An 18011-nucleotide genomic window follows, 5' to 3' on the forward strand; every position below is an offset into this window, starting at 1 on the left:
ACGACTTGACATAACAATACTAGGGGTCAAGGTGTGTTTATTAAGGAGGTGAATTGTTAGCGCGTTTTCCGGGCGCCATCATTGAGTATTGTTATGTCAAATCGCATACAATTTTCTATACCCCCCTCCAGCCCTCCCCGATTTTAATACCGGAGCCCCCAGTATTGTTATGTCAAGTCGTGAAATGTCAATTTGCTCTGAAGCACTTCACCTCCAAATATCCATACACCTTGCTAGGGGTTCTGATATTACAATCGGGGATGGCAGGAGGTGGTATAGAAAATTGTATGCGATTTTACATAATAATTGTCAAAGATGGCTTCTGGTAAACGCGATAAAAAAAAACTTCTAAATTAATACACCTTGGTCAAAATCGCATATGATAACACGCTGCCACCGGCGTAAATTAAGATATTTGTATCCGATCAAGATTCATATTGTGTGAACGCAAACTGATTGGTGAATTTTTTTTAAGTTGTTTCTGGTGAAATATTAAAGATTCATCGCAAAGATACGTGCATTGAAAACTTATCTAATAACTTTAATTTAGCCTTATCACCACATTCACTAATATTGTCATCAATGTCAAATCCCATACAAAAAAGCATGCGGCAAAAAAGCATGCGTTGCCTGCGGTAAAATTACGCGCTACAAGATATGCGTACCCTGATCACCGTTAACCTTGTCAAATTGCTTGCTGTCAAATTGGAGTATTGTTAATGCGTCATCACATCGACTAAAACATATCAGAAATCAAAAGTTCACTTAAGTTCATGAATCTTAGTTTAATAGTGAAAAATGGTTCGGAATTATGTTAGAAAATCCAACCGTCAGTCATGGACGGACCAACAATTGAAAACAGCTATTCTAGCAGTTCAATCTGGCTCTTCCCAACAAAGCGTTGCTCGGGAATTTGGTATTCCTAGGACCACTCTAGACCGATATTTAAAAAAAGACAAGAATACAAAATCGAGCCTGGGTTCACATTCACCTGTTCTTACGAATGCTCAAGAACTCCTACTGGAAAAACACATCATAACCATGGCGAAACAATGCTATGGGCTGACGCCAAGAGAAATGAGAAGTGTTGCTTTCGAGGTAGCCGAATCGAACAATATAGCGCACCCATTCAATAAATCTCTTAGGCTCGCAGGAGTGGATTGGTTGAAAGGATTCATGGATCGACATCCCAACATTACAGTAAGAACACCAGAAAATACATCTTTGGCTAGAGCTAGAGGTTTTAACAAAGAAAGCGTAAAAGAATTTTTTGATGTGTTGGAGACGGTATTAAGTGAACAAGATTTTCCTCCGCACAAAATATGGAACATGGATGAAACCGGATTCTCCACAGTATGTATTTTATTTTTTTTGTATAAAAAGCATATTTATTCATCTCTTTCAATCATTTCAGGTACAAACAAAACCGAACAAAGTTCTTGCCAAGAGGGGAGAACATCAAGTTGGAGTGATATCTAGCAGTGAAAAGGGCACTAACACTACTGTAATTATGGCCATGTCTGCATCGGGGGACTATTTACCACCGATGTTTATATATGCTAGACAAAGACTTAACGAAGGTCTAAAAACTGGTGCTCCAGAAGGATCAAAGTTCGGTTGCAGTAAGAATGGCTGGAGCACTATGGAAACGTGCATGGAATGGTTCGACCATTTTTTAGCATTTACAAGACCAACTGTAGATTCTCCGATTCTGCTAGTTATGGACGGACATTCAAGCCACACAAAAAACTGGCCGTTGTTGGAAAAAGCAAAAAACAGCTTTGTTCGAATCATAACAATCCCACCACACACGTCTCATAAACTACAGCCGTTAGATGTAACGTTTATGGGGCCATTGAAAACTTACTATTCATCTGCTATTGGAACTTTTATGAAAAATAACCCAGGTAATTATTATGCATTGTTACCTATTATTGTGTCCAGCAACAAAGCTCTTTTTTTGCGCAGTGGAAAAACGAAAACTTCTTTATTTTTATTCAATTCAAAATTAAATTAAAATCAAAATTAAAAATACACTGACTTACATCTTCTTGGCACAATGGTAGAAAGAGGTCGTTTATCATCACTGTGCCTGTTTTAAAACCACACGCAAACTAAATAACGGTCATTCTACTTAGCTTGTGCAAGTTCATCCGTTGCACGCAACTCCTTCGGGATGAACCTTTTCGACTATCGCTACTTGGCCGGCGCTATATGTCCTTCTCTCTCATATCTCCGCAACGCATCTGTCAAATTAGAGACGCTGTTGACAAACAACACCAATTATCAGTTTTTTTCCTAACTATATGTCTTCTTCTAATGTTTCGTAGCAAAATCAGTTTCACTCTATAACATTCCGTCGCTAGTAAAAGAAGCGTTTGAAAAAGCTGCAACCAGATCAACTGCAAGAAATGGATTTTCTGCTACAGGAATATATCCATTCAACCCATCGGTTTTTAAAGAAGATGATTATGTTGTCAACAATTTCATAACACAGCAAAATATAGCAGAAACTATACAACCATTAGAGCCGACACTAAACGCTACACTAAACAATAGCCAAATTGATGTTTTGCCGATTGCTATGTCAATCCCTTCGGGTATGTATTAAAAATTATTATTTTTACGTTTGAATTAATTTTGTATGTTATTCTAACATCACGTTACTTTTTGTTTATTTTGACACAGCAGACTCAGATAATATTAGCATTCCTCCACCTATCTGCACACCAGCACAAAAACAGAAACCACGCCGAAATCGACAAGGAAAATCTGCAGAGCTTACTTCAAATAAATACAGGACGAATCTTTTACAACAAGTTGCATTAAAAGATATATCAAACATTAAAAAAAGAAACAAAACTCAGCAAAAAAATCAGACAATGATACAAAATATCCTGTGCTATAAGTGTGGCGATGTATTTAGCACATCAAAAAATTGTGAAGCTTGGACAAAATGCTGTTTTTGCTTCCAATGGTTCCATGCAACTTGTTTCCTAGAATGCGAAACATGTAAATAATGTTGGAATTCTTTCATCTTACCAAAATAATAAAAATATGATGTATATTATAATTTGAATTAAATCATGAAATCAATTGCTATTAATTTAGGAATAAATGGATTTATATTTCGTGATTTAAGTGTTTATTTGAACTATTAAATCTAGGTACTCCATAGTGTTTTTGTATCGTATTAGCATTATGAAACTTTAGTGATACAGACTGCAACCATATGGAAGTGATTGGTTTTGGTAAAAGGCATTTAAAATGTAATAATATAGTATAATGTTATAATATCCATTAATTAAAATTATTATAGAAATTATACTAACCCATTCCTGACGAGACTTGATTTCAAAATCAACCACACCATCGTATTATAGGCTGATAGACATACTAGACGGGTACCGTGGTACAGTCATCAGCTCATAAAACTTAACAACATGCCCGTCGTAGGATCGTGAGTTCAAGCCCCATGCGAACCGTCTCTTATAGTAAGAACTGACTATTCGGATCTTTCGACGATCGGCAAAGTACGTCTAAGGATGACGAACAGTCTAATTTCGAGATGGTGGTTCTTAAACGTTTATGAATTTCATAGAACTTTCACACATGTTTGCCCTTAGTTAATCTATTAAGCGCTTGGCACTCTTAGAACTTTTGTAAGTCTCAAAAACTTGGAAAACCGGTACGACCGCTAAGATTGTTCTACCGAGCAGAAAACGAAGGCATATTAGAAGAAAGAAGACTTATGCCAAACACGAAGCTTACCTCGGATTGACTGGTGCCATCAAAGGCTTAAGTTAAACACTGTCTTTATTTGCTGTAATTTTTCCCCATTTATACCTAACCATTTATACGTAATTTATAATTAATTCCAAAACATTTTCATTTTCTAAAAACGCTACGTCGTCAACATTCCGATCGGCCACTGATCGGACACGTGATTGCGGCATTGTTTGTCGGCGCAGCCAAACCGTTTTAATCGTTCGATTGAGCGGATGAATGTTTTGACCCAGTAATCTAAATAAGTTTTAACCGTCAGCGATAACTTATGAACAAAATAAATCGATAAAAATATAAAGCATCACTGTAGTCAGCTAATGTAAAGCATCATAAATTAACTAGTAAATAAATAAATAATTTATTTAGTAATAAAAAGCATAAAATACTCATTCGAATCCATTTTAGCCAGAAAAATAGATTGTTTGAACATAATACATAATAAAACATAATACAGGGATATAAGATGGAAAGAAAACGATATGGGAAGAAACGAGAAACGATGTAATTTCCATATTGCTTTAGTTTATTTATTCAAAAATTTATTTATTATTTATAAGAAAGAATCACTTACTTTTTAAAATTAATTCGAAAGGGCTACACATAATAAATAAAAAATTGGTTTTTATTGATATTTTAAGGATGTATTGCCTTATAATTCGCATGGTGGAACAGTAAAATTTACAAATAAATAATGACAATCGTTGTTTCTCCACAAAAACAATCTTTAATCATCTCATCTCATCTTAAAAACATATATAGTTTCACAAAACTACATGAACAAGTTTCGTCATTGACTACATCACGTGTCACATCGCATGCAAAATAGCTATGATCGCTACCTAAGCCCTGTTGTTGTGGCCCATATTGCCCCAGTGTTTTGACGTTTCACGGTTTGTTTACATATGCCCATTTTGCCCCAGGGCTATGCCCATTTTGGCCCGCGTGTCAAAATACCATCACGTAAAACATAAAGTTTTATTTTGCATTTTTTCGATGAAAACTCGTTATTCTGAAGCCTTTTGGTAGTTTAATCTCATAGTTAACTAGTAAAAGCATCTAATAGTGTAAAAATAACATTGTTTCGTGGTAAATTCAAATTATAGTTAATAAAACGGCTTAACATGCCCATTTTGCCCCGCTTTCCCCTACCCCGATAGGCGCACACCCGATGCATACACAGGTTTTCGGGAGTGCGGAATGGCGCCCACTTGGAATGGGGAGCAGAATGGTGGACGGTTGCAATGGACGATACACAGGTCCCCCCCGCCCCGGTGTTTGAGCTGCAGCCGGCGCAGCGTTGGTGTTGGTGTAGCAACGGGCAGATCACCGCGCGCGAGGGTGAGAAGCACCAGCACACCAGCACAGCAAACAATAAGCGCACGGTGGGCGATGGTGTGCCGTTCGCGCTAGTGTGCGAGAGCGCGAGCGCACCGGACTGACCTACTCGATCGTTGCCCGCAACGGCGCGCAGATATTGTACAGCGTTCGAGCGAAGTAGACGTGAAACCCCGCAGCGAAGGCAGCTCCGACTAAAGACGTTTTTCTTTTACTTATTCTTGTGAGAGTGCATTACAGAGGAGAGTGCTGTGACGTAGCAGACCGTTTGAGGCGCGCGCGCGTGTATGTGAAACCCCTATTTTCCTTGATTGTAGTTTTGCTGGAACCATTGTGACCGCGCCCGTGTTTGTGTGCATGTGCAGCGTGAAACTGTGCAAAAGACAGAGCGAAGGAACGAACTAAAAACCGAACTTGCAAAAAACAAACAACCGTACATTCGAACCCCCCAAAGAACTGCTTCCGGTGTGCAAGAGAGTGCGGAAAGTGCAAGAACTCTACCACAGCAAGCGACACTATGGGGCTGCTGCGACGAAACAGCCTGAACATTGGCCGCTGGTTTCCGGCCGGCAAGCAGGAGTCGGCGGCTGCGGTCGCTGCCGCCGCTACGCCACCGGCCGGTGCGACCGTTGGGCCGCGGGCCAGCTTCGGCAGCTCGGTCGCGATACAGAAGCTGCGCGAGAGCAAATGGTTCGATGCCGGCGAGGAGCGCATCTTTTGCGCGGTGATCGAGAACGGCTTCATCGTGGAGGTGCGCCGACCGGCCGACCCCACCGCCGACAGCTGGTTCGGGGTGGTTTCGATCGAGCTCAAGAAGTGTAAGTTGTACCCCGAAAGGGATGTTGGTTGCTGTGTTCTGGTATCGTTGTTTTTTTTTGTTCCCTTCTGCTAGTAGAAAAGTCATCTGTCCGTTCTTTGTCAACTCGCGTGGCGCGCGTGTAAGAATATTCTCGTGACCAGTGTGCACTACAAAGCGTGATATTGCACCCCCCTCTCCCTGGGGGGGGGGGGGGACAAGCAATGGGGGTTACTTTCAGAAAGGGAATGATGCACCCCCTTACCCTTCCCTCCCCACTCCATTTCCCATCCCGGGTAATGAAGGGAGGGGCTGTGTAATTTAATGCAGGTGATGAGGTGGCAACCGGTTCGCTATTTTTAGCACCACATCGTAATACCCCAAGGGTAGGGATTGTGGAAGGAAGGGCGTATCAAATAGCGTCGCGCCCTGTGATGGCTGTGTGTGTGTGTGTGTAGATTTTGAAGGCCGCTGCACCGGACCCGTTTGGGGCCGAGTTGTTTACATGCTAAGGGATAGTAGTGTGATACCGTCGTGTCGTGTTCTCGTGGAATGGGAAGGAGAGTGAGGAATTTGTTTGTGCTACCTAGCACCCCCTCGCGCCACCCCCCATCGATACACACACACATCAAAGGCCATTTGCATTGCGTTGTATCTCTCACCGTGGTGGTCACTGTGCCCGGGCCCTGGGGGTTGATTATTTACGGGTTTACACTCGGTTGCATCGGCTGAAAGTGCATCCATGCAAATGAACCTTGCTCCTCCTGTTCCTTTCGTTTTCCCCCGCCTTTCTGTAAGCAAATAGTTTCAACCAGCAACGTAGAAAAGGCAATTGTTTGTGGTCAAGCTTCTCAGCCGCCGGCGGGGTGAATATGATGAGGGGTTGTTTTTTTTTTTGTTGCATCTGTCTGGGACTTTTGTTTCGTTCATGGCGACGGTATGCTAATTAACCCTTGTAATACTATCTCCCTCTCCGTCCCTCCCTCTCTGGCTATGTGTCTGTGTATGTGGGATGAATTCCATTCTCACGAAGGCTAGAACGCACCTTTGCACTTGATGCTGTCGCTTGGCGCCGGGAGGCACGGCTAATTCTAACGAAACGGGTTATGCAAAACGACGAGAGGGTGGTGGTCGCCCAAGTGACGCCATCAGCTCACTTTCGAGCACAAGCAAACCATTCCTACGCACTTCGATGACTTAATGATGATATGCTAAAAGTGTGTGTGTGTGTGCAGGTTTTTTATTTCTATTTTGTTTGCGACATTATTTACAGCCGAACTGAAACCAACGGCAGAGCACGTCAAAATCTACTCGGTGCGCATGAAGGAGAATGAGAAAAAGCCGATGAAGGTGTACTGCGTGACGCTGGCCAACCTTTGGCAGCAGGGCCACCAGCTGCGGATCAACAATGTGGCCGACCGGACAAAGAAAGCGCACCCGGAGAAAGACATCTTAGCGCAGGTGAGCGTTTTGCCAGGGGCCAGCGGGTTCGTCTCAATGGGAAGCATCAATCACTTTAATATGTCTATACTAACGCAATGCCGAATTGTGTTCTTATCTCCCGACTCGACTCGACTGCAGATAAAGTACGCCTCGAAGTGCCAAATGCCGTTCCACAACAGCCAACACTTTGCCGAATTCTGTCGGTACGGTGACCGGCCGCAGGATAGCCGGAAGCGACAAGTAAGTGCGTTACTGAAACGGTTCGAGGACGCATTGCAAGGAGCGCACAACAGCTACTTCTGAGTGGCCACACATACGACCGCGATCCTACTACCCCCTGCCTGGAGCCTGGAGCGCACCGAAAGGTTAAAACCCGTCTTCATACCTCTTGTTGTTTACACTTTGTTGGTCCGCTTTGTTGGGGATGTGTTTTACCCTTTTTGCTCTGGGTGATGGTGATGGTGGTGATGGTGGTGGTAGTGGAATAAGCTTATCGTATAGTTCAGTACACGATTGCACACTCGCAGATAACAATTTAAAAACACTTCACCCCTCCCGGAGGCTTAAGCTCTCCGTGACGTTACTTATCACACTACTGCTTCTAACACTGCTAACAGCGTTTGATTGCGCATAGACATGTAATTCCATTTTCGTATGTTTCGCTTTACGCAATTTTTCAACAGATTTCCGACTGCGCCAAATGGGGTGGACTCAATATGGGAGCGACGCTCATTTTCATGGAAATGCAGAAGAAGCAAAAGTCACTATCGCACTAGTAGTGCGCCTGTACTAGAGTAGTGTCCCTGTAGGTAGGCCGTCCAGCCCACCAGCCAACGCGCAATGCTCTTGCAGCATTAGAACTGGTCGTTAGTTGTTAAAGCATTTCCGCAGCCGCAAACCGGATGAAGGAGAAGAATATTATTGTGATCTTCTGTCACGCTGTACCGTTTAAGGGAACGCTATATCTTAGCGCTTTGTTATGATCTTGCGATGCTGAGTTGCAGCATCGCGCATCGTACATCGTAGGACGTAGTTTATTGTTAGGCCATAAGAGCGACAATCAGCGCCTGTTGATTGTTTTGATTGTATCATATTTTTGTGTATCATTACCAAAGCCAGACAGTAGTAGAAGGATAAGGACAAATTACCTATTTTATACTTTTATCGAGTGTAATGTATTTGAAAACAACGAAAATAAAAACAAATGTGTCACAATAGCAATATAAAAAAACGGACGTTGTCTTACGTTGACTTTGTTGATTCATGTGGCGCAATTCATATCACATATATTGCTAAACCGACTCTTCAATTTATCCTATATTTTGAAGAATTCCAATGGCAACGGAGTTTAGATGATTAAGCCGGTCGCGACGAGGTGGTCGAATCGATCAACATTATCTCCCAAGTGCCACAAACCCACTAAACGACCGCAAAACGTGGTCTAAACGGCTCAAGCTTTCAACCTAAAAGGAATCTAAAAAGACTTCGTTTAGCATACGATAAACGACTGATGCATTCTAAAAATAAGGCCAAAAAGCTTGTGGCGTCATCTGTTGGTGAGATAGCCACACAGTAGAGCTTGCTTCGCTTTGAGAGCTTTCTCCTTCTCTCTGTACTGTTGTATACTTTTATACATTCTGCGTATCATAGACTATCGATCTACGGTGCGTTTAAGCTTAATCTGTGGCGCTTGGGCTTGGTGTCAAATTAAAAGCCTTTCCTTGCTAAATCGCAGTTACATGCCTATTAGCCGTGTATCAGCCTATTAGTGCGTATTAGTTACAGTGTAGCTAATATTAACCGTATATCACTTGAACACTTAAAAAAAAACACCCAAAAACCTTTTCTAACAATCATATTTCATTAATACTACTGAAAAAGATTGTAAAATTTAAGCGTTTTTAAAGCGTTTCTAGTGCCGTTCAATTTGATTTCGATACATTATTCACTCTCATAGATTGTTTATTTAAAATTTGTTCTTTTTTTGCAAAACTACCCCCGCACGAAATCGTAATAATAGTCATGAAATCGTTCATTAAACGTCTTCATTTAATTATCATCTTTTTAGTCAATTTTTGTGGAACACCAACGCTTCGACGAAAAATAAACATCGAATTGCGATGATTTGTTGTCCAATCGCTTTTGACCACCCCAACGCCCATAGTTCCGCTGTCAAACGCTGTTGTTGCTTTCCGTCTCGGCCCTTCGTGTGGCTGCAGCCTGAGCGTGCAGTGATGATTAATTAGATGTAATGCAACAGAAGGGCGAGTGTGTGTAGTGTGTGCTGTTTGTAGTGAAAAGTAGTGTTAATCGATTCAACGCAACAAACGCAACAGCAAACCGGGCCCCCAAACAACGAGCCAAGCTAAACACACGCACAAAACATTCCCATTGTCGTAACACACACACACACGAATCTAGGCGAAAAACTCCCACAGCGCTACAGGCCAGTGTGTGGGTGCGTGCGTGCATGTGTGTATGTACAGAGAAGAGCCCGAAAACGGATACAACGCACAACGCGAACAAAGCACACAGCAGGCTCAAGGATTTGTTGTTTTCCACTTGTAAAGCTGTGCTGTGACGTATGCAACTCCGAGACGGCAGGCAGCAGGGCGGAGGACAGTGGCGGGCTGCATTAGTCATGTAAAGAAAAGTGTCCCGAAATCAATAGATAAGGCTGAATGTGGTTTACGTACCGAGACAAGGCGCGCGAGAGAGAGAGAGAGCAAGCGATTGTGTGTGTTTTTGCTCGCCTTCCGTTCTGCCCCCGTAAGCGTTGTACTATCAGCGTTGCTTCTTCTGTCAACAGAACCTTTTTTTGCGCGCGCGTGTGTGTGTAGATGGGGGTAAGCAAAAAGCCCCTTTCTCCTCCCCCCCCGTCAGTGTAGTGTTTTGATTGCAATCGCACCACGGCCCATAGCGTAGTGATTTCTTCGTAGTGTTGTCGGGGCTGTTACTTCTCTTCCATCTTTGCGCTATCTCGTAAGGAGTGTTGCTGCTGCCGAAGAGTGAGCCATTCCAGTCAGCAACAACTAGGAAGCAACCGGTAGAGTTCTACCCTAGTCGATCCGTTTGTGTGTCCTTGTTTTCACCGCCCCCCTCGTCCCCTCGAACGCGGCTGCTTTTTTTTGTCTTCTTCTGTGTGTGATACCGACGCGACACGTAGACAAAGCAGGCTGCGCGCGTACAAACGAAAAGAGAGCAGTGTTTGTGTGTGTGTATGTGTGTCTGTGTTGGGCTAAATCGATAGCAACGAAGCAACCAGCAGCAGTAGCAGCAGCATCAGTCTCCAGCCGCCGTGTGTGTGTGAGGGAAAACAGCGGTGGAAAGCGAACGGCGTGAGAGAAAATCTCGTCCGTCACACCGGCGTGTGTGTGTGTGTGAGAGAGGTGGGTGGAAGGAGCGAAAGGAAGAACAAAAAAAGCATAATTAGGCGACGAACAGCAGGATCTGTGCGTTGCAAATCTTCGCCGTGTGGATGCAATCAACACCTGCAGCGGCAGCAGCACCAGCAGTAGTAGTAGTGTAACGAAACACTTCCCCTCCATAACCACCACACAACCCACCCAACCACAACAATGAATGGGCTAAGGTGAGTAGTGAATGTGTATGTGCTGTGGTACAATCGGCGTGGGAAGCATTGAAAAAAAAAACGATTTTCCACAGCCAGTTAGAAAAAAAACAGCACAAACGAGAGAAGGGAGAAAATGATATGAATTTTTCTTCCTAACCCCCACTTTTATCGATTATCCACTTCCGGACGTGTTGTGCGTCTTATCTCGTTATGACGAGTGTCCTGTTCACCTCCAACTGCACATATCCTTTTTCCGTATGTGCCCTCCCTTTCCAGCAGCGTCCCACATTAGCGACCCTTCCAGGGGTCCTCGCCGTCGCCGTGTTTGATTGGATGAATCGATTGGCAGGAGAGAAGCGGACCTGACTGATTTCTCCGTCCCCCGTGCGCCAGGCACTCGGCGTATTAATCCCAGTCACGCATATATTGGTTTGATAATAATGTGGCACTGCGGTACGACCCATAAAGCTGCCCTCCACAGCACCCTCCCCTCCCTTAACGCAATCCCCATAAGCCCCATCGCCCGTGTGGCCCGTTTCACAACAGTGCGCTAATTGCCCGTATCAGTCACAAGACGAACGACGGTCTAATACGCGATCATAAACGTTGCCCGGTGTTAGCGCGATAGTGCGCCATTCCCGGATTGGCTACAGCACCAGTACCAGCCGACTGCGAGATCCAGAGCAGCTTTTGCTAACTACGACGACGGCAACAGTAAACAATATGGGATTATTTATGTAAATATTGTGGCAATATGTGCTCTCCTCTCCTCTGGTCGCAACCCTTCCCCTCTGTGTGATTATTAGTCTGTGGACGATATTGGATACAATGCAACGCAACCCGCCAGTGTCAAAGTTAACGTTTTCCCCCTTTCCCCTCCCCTTTCCTTTCCAGCTTCGGTGAGCTGTGCTGCCTGTTCTGCTGCCCGCCGCTGCCGGGCCGGATCGCGGCCAAGCTTGCCTTTCTGCCGCCGGAACCGACCTACAACCTGACGCCGATCGACGAGTCGAAGGCAAAGTACCTGCTCAGCTTCAACGAGCGGGCCGAGTGGCCGTACTCGGAGCGCGAGAAGGAAAACGTGGAAGGGTTCTACACGCGCACCGCCCGCGGCAACAAGCTATCCTGCATCTACGTCAAGTGCACGCCGAGCGCCAAGTACACGCTGCTCTTCTCCCACGGCAATGCGGTCGATCTCGGGCAGATGAGCAGCTTCTACCTTGGGCTGGGGCTGCGCATCAACTGTAACATCTTCAGCTACGACTACTCCGGGTACGGGATGAGCGGCGGCAAGCCGTCGGAGAAGAACCTGTACGCCGACATCGACGCGGCGTGGCACTCGCTGCGCACCCGGTTCGGCGTCAGCCCGGAGAACATCATCCTGTACGGGCAGAGCATCGGCACGGTGCCGACGGTCGATCTGGCCGCGCGCTACGAAGTTGGGGCTGTGATCCTGCACTCTCCCCTGATGTCGGGGATGAGGGTGGCCTTTCCAAACACGAAGCGGACCTGGTTTTTCGACGTGTTTCCAAGGTTAGTTGGCGCGCGTTGGCCGGCCGTTGCGGTACGAAATCGAGCGTGTGAAATAATCGCTTTTTTCTCACCTTTTCTCCCCCATCTATCACATGCACATACACACACACGCACAGTATCGATAAGGTGTCGAAGATATCATCGCCGGTGCTGGTGATACACGGCACGGAGGATGAGGTTATAGACTTTTCCCACGGTTTAAGCATCTACGAAAAGTGCCCAAAAGCCGTCGAACCGTTGTGGGTTGAGGTGAGTGGCATGGCGATTGTCCCTTGTCCTGCAGGTGAATCCAAAGTTAACCAATCCTTCCGTTTTTTTGTCCACAGGGAGCCGGTCACAATGATGTGGAGCTGTACAACCAGTACCTGGATCGGCTGAAGAAGTTCATCGCGGTCGAGCTGGGCAACTGACAATTAAAGCATGCCTCCTCCGGTCAGCTGTCTTCCTCGTCGGCCGGAGCGGCAGCCCCGAAAAGCCCGTCGCAGCGCCCGGCGAAGGCGGGATCGGGCAAGCGTACCGCGGGCGAGGAAGCGACCCCGGCCGCCACAACCAGCACAACCACTACTAGCAGTAGCAGCACAAGCGGTGGCGGTGGCGGCGGTGGCACCACCAGCGGTACGGCAACGACCGGAGGGGGCGGCGGCGGCGGCGGAAGCTCGTCGCGCAGTGGTAGCGAAAAACTGTTATAGCACTCGTTGGCCGGGCCGAGCGGCAGCAACACGTACAGCAGCGGTTGCAGCTGTGGCAAGAGCACTGGTACGAGATCGGAAAAATTGTCGAAAAACGCTTCGCACAACAACACCACCCACTCCCATCATCATCATCATCATCATGCACAGCACGGTCACCAGCATTCGACAATTAGCAGCAGCATACGGAAGGAGCTGGCTTCCTACGAGAATCCCTACCAGACGCAGGCCGGCGCTGCCGGCGGCGGGGGCATGGTGCGCAAGAAGCCAACCAAACGGAACGCCAGCACGGAAAGTCTCGACCTGTTCGACTCGAGCTGCCCGCCGGAGGAGTGCAGCTGTGGCCTGTACTCGCCCAGCTCGATCAACGGCGGCAAGGGGTGCAGAAAGTGTGCCAGCGCTTGTGATACAACCGGCACGACCAAGTCGGCTCAGCAGCAGCAGAAGAAGCACAACTCTTCCAAGTTCAAGGACGCTTCAACGAGCCCCAAATCGAGCAGCCCGCTGAAGGCGATTGGGCAGCAGCAGCAGGAGTGCCGTAGCCCCAAAATTGAAGCCTCCACCGATACAAAGTTTGATTTTAACTTTTCACCCAAAACGGAAAGCCACTACCGGCGCCTGTCCTCGCTGAGCATTAATTCGTCGGGCGGCCACAAGCATGCGGTCACTGCCAGCCCCATGAAGCAAGCGGCGGCGGCTGGTGGTGGTGGTGGTGCCGCCACTTTGGCCGCCTCCTCCGCCGCAACCAGCCCGAAGCTGAGCCCGCAAAAGTTAACACCGGTGAGAGCGGCGGACCATCAGCGCACGCTGGAAAAGTCAAACTCGCTCGGCGAAAGCAAACCGCCGCGGATGCTGCGCAATACGCGCAGCCTATCGCCCAGGCCGCCCGTACGCCATCAGCATTCGATTATGGTGTCGGACGAAAATGACATCATCTCGGTGAAGCTGTCGCCGAACGAGGAGTACTGCGATGACGAGGGCACGAAGCGGCGCGATTCGGCCAAGAAGGCAGAGCCGAAGGACGAGCAACGGCGGGTGGCTGCTGAAAGCAAGGGTGATTCGTCGACACCGAAATCGAACACAGCAGCAGCAGTCAACGGTGGTGGCGGTGGTGAGAAGGCAAAAAAGTTGAGCGATTGCTTGAAGAGCGCTAACAACAACCGCAGCACCAGCTGCCTGGTGTACGTGCCGTCGGATCCGTGGACGCGCATGTCGGCCAGCAATTCGCCGCTGCCGTCGCTGCCGAAGCAGCAAAAATCCAAGACGCTTGATAACAGCGCCAAAGCGTACGGCAAACCGTGCCTCGACTACATGAAACACTCCGACCCCTGGGTTTGGCGCTCGAACGTGAACCTTCCCGAGCGGGGATCGGCAAAGGGAGCCGGAGGGGGCGCGAAGAAGCGGAATGCGGCGGCGTTGCCCCATCAAACGAAATCGCTCACCAGCACGGTGAGCCGCGATGACTCAGACGTTGCTGTGGGCGGCAAGCATCAAGCGAAGCTGTGCCAGCAGCAATCGCTCGGTCGGTTCGAGAAAACGCTCACCATACCGGGCGTGGACGGGAGCTTCGATGCGCGCAAGAAAATCACCCGACCGAAGCTGCAGCGCTCCAAGTCGCCATCGTTTTATGAGGACTTTTTTCAGCCGCCACCGGCCGGGGCGGGCGAAACGGACACGAACAAATCGCCGCAAACCGGGTCACTAGCGCTGGCCAAAAACAAGTCCGTCTCGTCGCTCAAGATAGAGAAGAACGCTTCCAACTCGAACCTGAACGGGCACGGTAGCAGCAGCAGCGGTGGGCTTATCAGCAATGCCATCAACCACAGCAGCAGCAACACGAGCAACAGCGGTAGCTTCAGCAGCTACAACGGCAACGGTTCACCGACCGGCCGGAAGCAACCGTCACCGAAGCTTAGCATACCGCCGGCGACACAGCATCTAGCATCGCCGGCCAAGCAGCCGCTGCAGCAGCAGGAGCCGACGAAAGCGTCGCTCAACCTGCTCAACCCGAACATGCTGCAGCCGCGGCACAGCTTCTCCACCACGCCCTCGCAAAAGGATGACGAGCTGCAGCTGAACATCCGGCGGCTGAGCGAGCAGATGAACAAGTACAGCCATTCGGCCGCCTTTCCCACGCCGCCGGCCTTCCTGAACGACACGATCCTGCAGCAGCAGGTGGGCGCGAGCAAGAAGGTCGGTGGCAGCGGCGGCAGCCTAACGGCCGGCCCGACCACCACCGCCAGCACCACGGCCGGCGGCAGTATCGGTGGGCTGAACGAAGCCACCCAGCGCAAGACGGCTTCCCACTCGAAGATAAACGAGCCAATTCTGGAAACACGCTGCTAGATTGAACTGCGGACTTCGATCGAACGGCAGCTTCGCGAGGCAGTCTTGTCGATGATGGTGATGATGGTGATGATGCGGTCAGGAGGGAAGTTGCATTTGTTTGTAGCTAGCAAAAATTAATTGAAAACACTGAAAACCAACTGCCGGATTTACACTGGAATTTGGCACACCACCACACCACCACCACCAATGGCGCCGAAGGAAACTGGAAAAGGAATTGGAACGAATTGACGCGCGCGCGCGTTGTATTAAGAAGAGTTTTTGGAGGCAAATTGGGTGATTGGGTGATTGTGTGTGTGTGCGTGTGGGTGTGTGTCTTTGTGTGTTTACTTTTATGCACCGCCACACCGAATGCAAACCGTTTTTTCGAACCTTTGAATGTTGATGATAAGCACAAGCGAAGAAGGGGGCACACAACATCACACAGTCTGATTATTAAGAACAAAGCGCAGTAGTAAACGTTAAACACAATCATTATATCATTCATCTGTGGGGTTTAGGGGGGAGACAGATGTAGGCGGCAGCCAGCGCGATCAATAATACTACTTTACGGACGACGACAAACAAACTAACACAAGGGAATATCATAAGTAAGAGTTTTAGATGCTAAGTGCAAGATATTCTGTGCAGCAGGACGTGGCGACCGTGCGCGATCAACCAAACTGAGAGAGAGAGAGAGTGAGAGAGAGGGGGAACGGAATAGCAAAATTTAACAACGATCACATAGACACGATCGTCTCACTAGGCTAAAACTTGTTAAACCTACTTACCGCGAATTGGGATCGATAAATAGCAAACAACACGGATTGACTTTATCAGTTAAGCAAAAGCGATGGGGTGGCACACGTTCGCGCCTGACACGCGGAAACACGCGGCACGCGGTTAGAGCGAAAGTGGTGACTGCTTTGTGCGCAACTAGTGTGCCAACAAACGCGAGCCCGCAAAATGTGACTTGCGTGAGTTACGGCGTTACGGAGTTATCATTTCTGGAATGGTTCAGGAGGGTGGCTCGCACCCTATATATAAAAAAAGACGCGCTCGGAAGTGCAATAGTGAGGAAATGCATTCGTTGCGAGAGGGATTTAAAAACAAACGTATAGCATATATATATACATATATTCTAAAGTGTAAAGAGTTGGAGCAAGTGAAGCCAGGCGGCGGCAAGGCAACAAGGAACAGAAAGCATTGAGGACATTGAAGAACTCACCGCACCCCTTCCCCTCTTCCCTTTCCCGTGTGAAGCAGAGACACACAGTATTACACACTATCTGATAGAATACTGCGCTTTCGCGTTCCGCAGACGTTAATATTTTGAGCATTATGCTTAATATAATGCGTGAGAGCACTTTGATCACGATTTTACTTTAGCGTTTCGCGCAGTGCTTGCGTTCAGAAGTTGCGTGTTTGCGATGAGTTCGGTTTCCCACATTCAGTGTAGATCTGTTCTGCTTTTTTGGTAACGCAGGGGGAGCGCGCGAGGAGGTAGATCTTTAGTTTTACTTGCATATTCGCGACTTATTATGCACCTACACCTTAAAAGGCAAAGCGTTTAAACAGTTTAAGTTGACAAAAAGACAAAGTTCTGGAAAATTGGCCACTTCACACGTCGCTAATAACGCGTTTGCTTAGCGTGTGTGTGTGTGTGCTTGCTAGTTATGGCAAATTTATGTTGATCTTTGACACGTGGCAAACCGTATTTCCTATTGCGATAGGACACACACACACAGGAGCGAGAGAGGACACAGGTCGTGTGCAAGCAAATGCACAGAGCTTTGGGCCAGACCAAGGGAGCGGTGCATGTTTTTAACAATAAAATGACACTCCCACTGCCAACACATACCACAAAACCACAAACAGCAGAATCACATCATCATCACGTTCCGTTACGAATAGCAGGATTAACACTAGTTCTCGTGTCATGCATACAGCACGCATCTAATTTTCTCTCCCTCTCTCTCTCTTTCTCTATTTATCTAAAAAGCACTTTTACCGGCTTGGAAACGTATGGTAATTGTACATATAAGACTACTTACATCTCACAGTGTGTGCCCGTACGGTACACCTTCTCTATCCAACCCCTTCTACCTGGTGGTCGGTCTGCTGTATCAGCGGATGAGTCCTTTCGATTCCTTATGCGCACACACGGTGGTTCCGGCGGAAGGGAAGGAAGGCAAGCGGCGGATTGGGTTTTTTTTCTTTTGCTGCAATGACACATTGAACATTGATTAACAGAATTAGCGTAATTGAGAGAGAGAGAAAGAGAGGAGAAAAAGGATTTATCGTTTGGGACCCTACTCCATTACGCTTCTGAGGAACCCTCTTCCCTCCCCGAATCATTGTACCAAATCTTTCAACCTCGTAACGGGAAGCGGTGCCCCATGAGACGTACTCTATTTCATGATTAACCAATAAAAATCTCGACACGAAAGATACACGGTGAAGAGTGGTACCCTCATGACACAAATCCGAAAATGGTCACCTTTTTTATGATAAGTTCCAACGCTTCGCCAGT

The 18011-nt window shown here is 47.2% G+C and overlaps 4 protein-coding genes across 6 annotated transcripts; all 4 read left to right on the forward strand.

The window, feature by feature from the left end:
• The first annotated feature begins 823 nt into the window (after positions 1-823).
• LOC120895601 lies at positions 824-3022 on the forward strand. The gene is made up of 4 exons (XM_040299105.1): positions 824-1353; positions 1415-1907; positions 2331-2600; positions 2692-3022. The coding sequence occupies exons 1-4, from the start codon at positions 1042-1044 to the stop codon at positions 3018-3020; spliced, it is 1404 nt and encodes a 467-aa protein (XP_040155039.1). The 5' UTR covers positions 824-1041; the 3' UTR covers positions 3021-3022.
• A 2216-nt stretch (positions 3023-5238) lies between these two features.
• LOC120907082 lies at positions 5239-8595 on the forward strand. Of its 2 annotated transcripts, none has more exons than XR_005740307.1 (4): positions 5239-5939; positions 7191-7378; positions 7499-7725; positions 8044-8595. XR_005740307.1 is itself a non-coding variant. In XM_040319037.1 (4 exons), exons 1-4 carry the CDS (start codon positions 5639-5641, stop codon positions 8134-8136), a joined length of 684 nt encoding a protein of 227 aa, XP_040174971.1. In that variant the 5' UTR covers positions 5240-5638; the 3' UTR covers positions 8137-8595. The 2 variants fall into 2 exon arrangements, 1 of the variants encoding a protein (XP_040174971.1); XM_040319037.1 differs by having other exon boundaries at positions 5240-5939; positions 7499-7600.
• A 2343-nt stretch (positions 8596-10938) lies between these two features.
• LOC120907059 (alpha/beta hydrolase domain-containing protein 17B) lies at positions 10939-12907 on the forward strand. 2 transcript variants are annotated; one of them, XM_040319035.1, is made up of 4 exons: positions 10939-10952; positions 11829-12464; positions 12581-12713; positions 12791-12907. In XM_040319035.1, exons 1-4 carry the CDS (start codon positions 10939-10941, stop codon positions 12872-12874), a joined length of 867 nt encoding a protein of 288 aa, XP_040174969.1. In that variant the 3' UTR covers positions 12875-12907. The 2 variants fall into 2 exon arrangements, with proteins under 2 accessions (XP_040174969.1, XP_040174970.1); XM_040319036.1 differs by lacking the exon at positions 10939-10952 and adding an exon at positions 11411-11671.
• Positions 12908-13379: 472 nt separating this feature from the next.
• Positions 13380-17931, forward strand: LOC120906984. The gene has a single exon (XM_040319030.1). The coding sequence runs from the start codon at positions 13406-13408 to the stop codon at positions 15497-15499; it is 2094 nt and encodes a 697-aa protein (XP_040174964.1). The 5' UTR covers positions 13380-13405; the 3' UTR covers positions 15500-17931.
• Positions 17932-18011: the final 80 nt, after the last annotated feature.

The sequence above is a fragment of the Anopheles arabiensis genome, chromosome 2, assembly GCF_016920715.1.
Source record: "Anopheles arabiensis isolate DONGOLA chromosome 2, AaraD3, whole genome shotgun sequence".
Taxonomy (NCBI): domain Eukaryota; kingdom Metazoa; phylum Arthropoda; class Insecta; order Diptera; family Culicidae; genus Anopheles; species Anopheles arabiensis.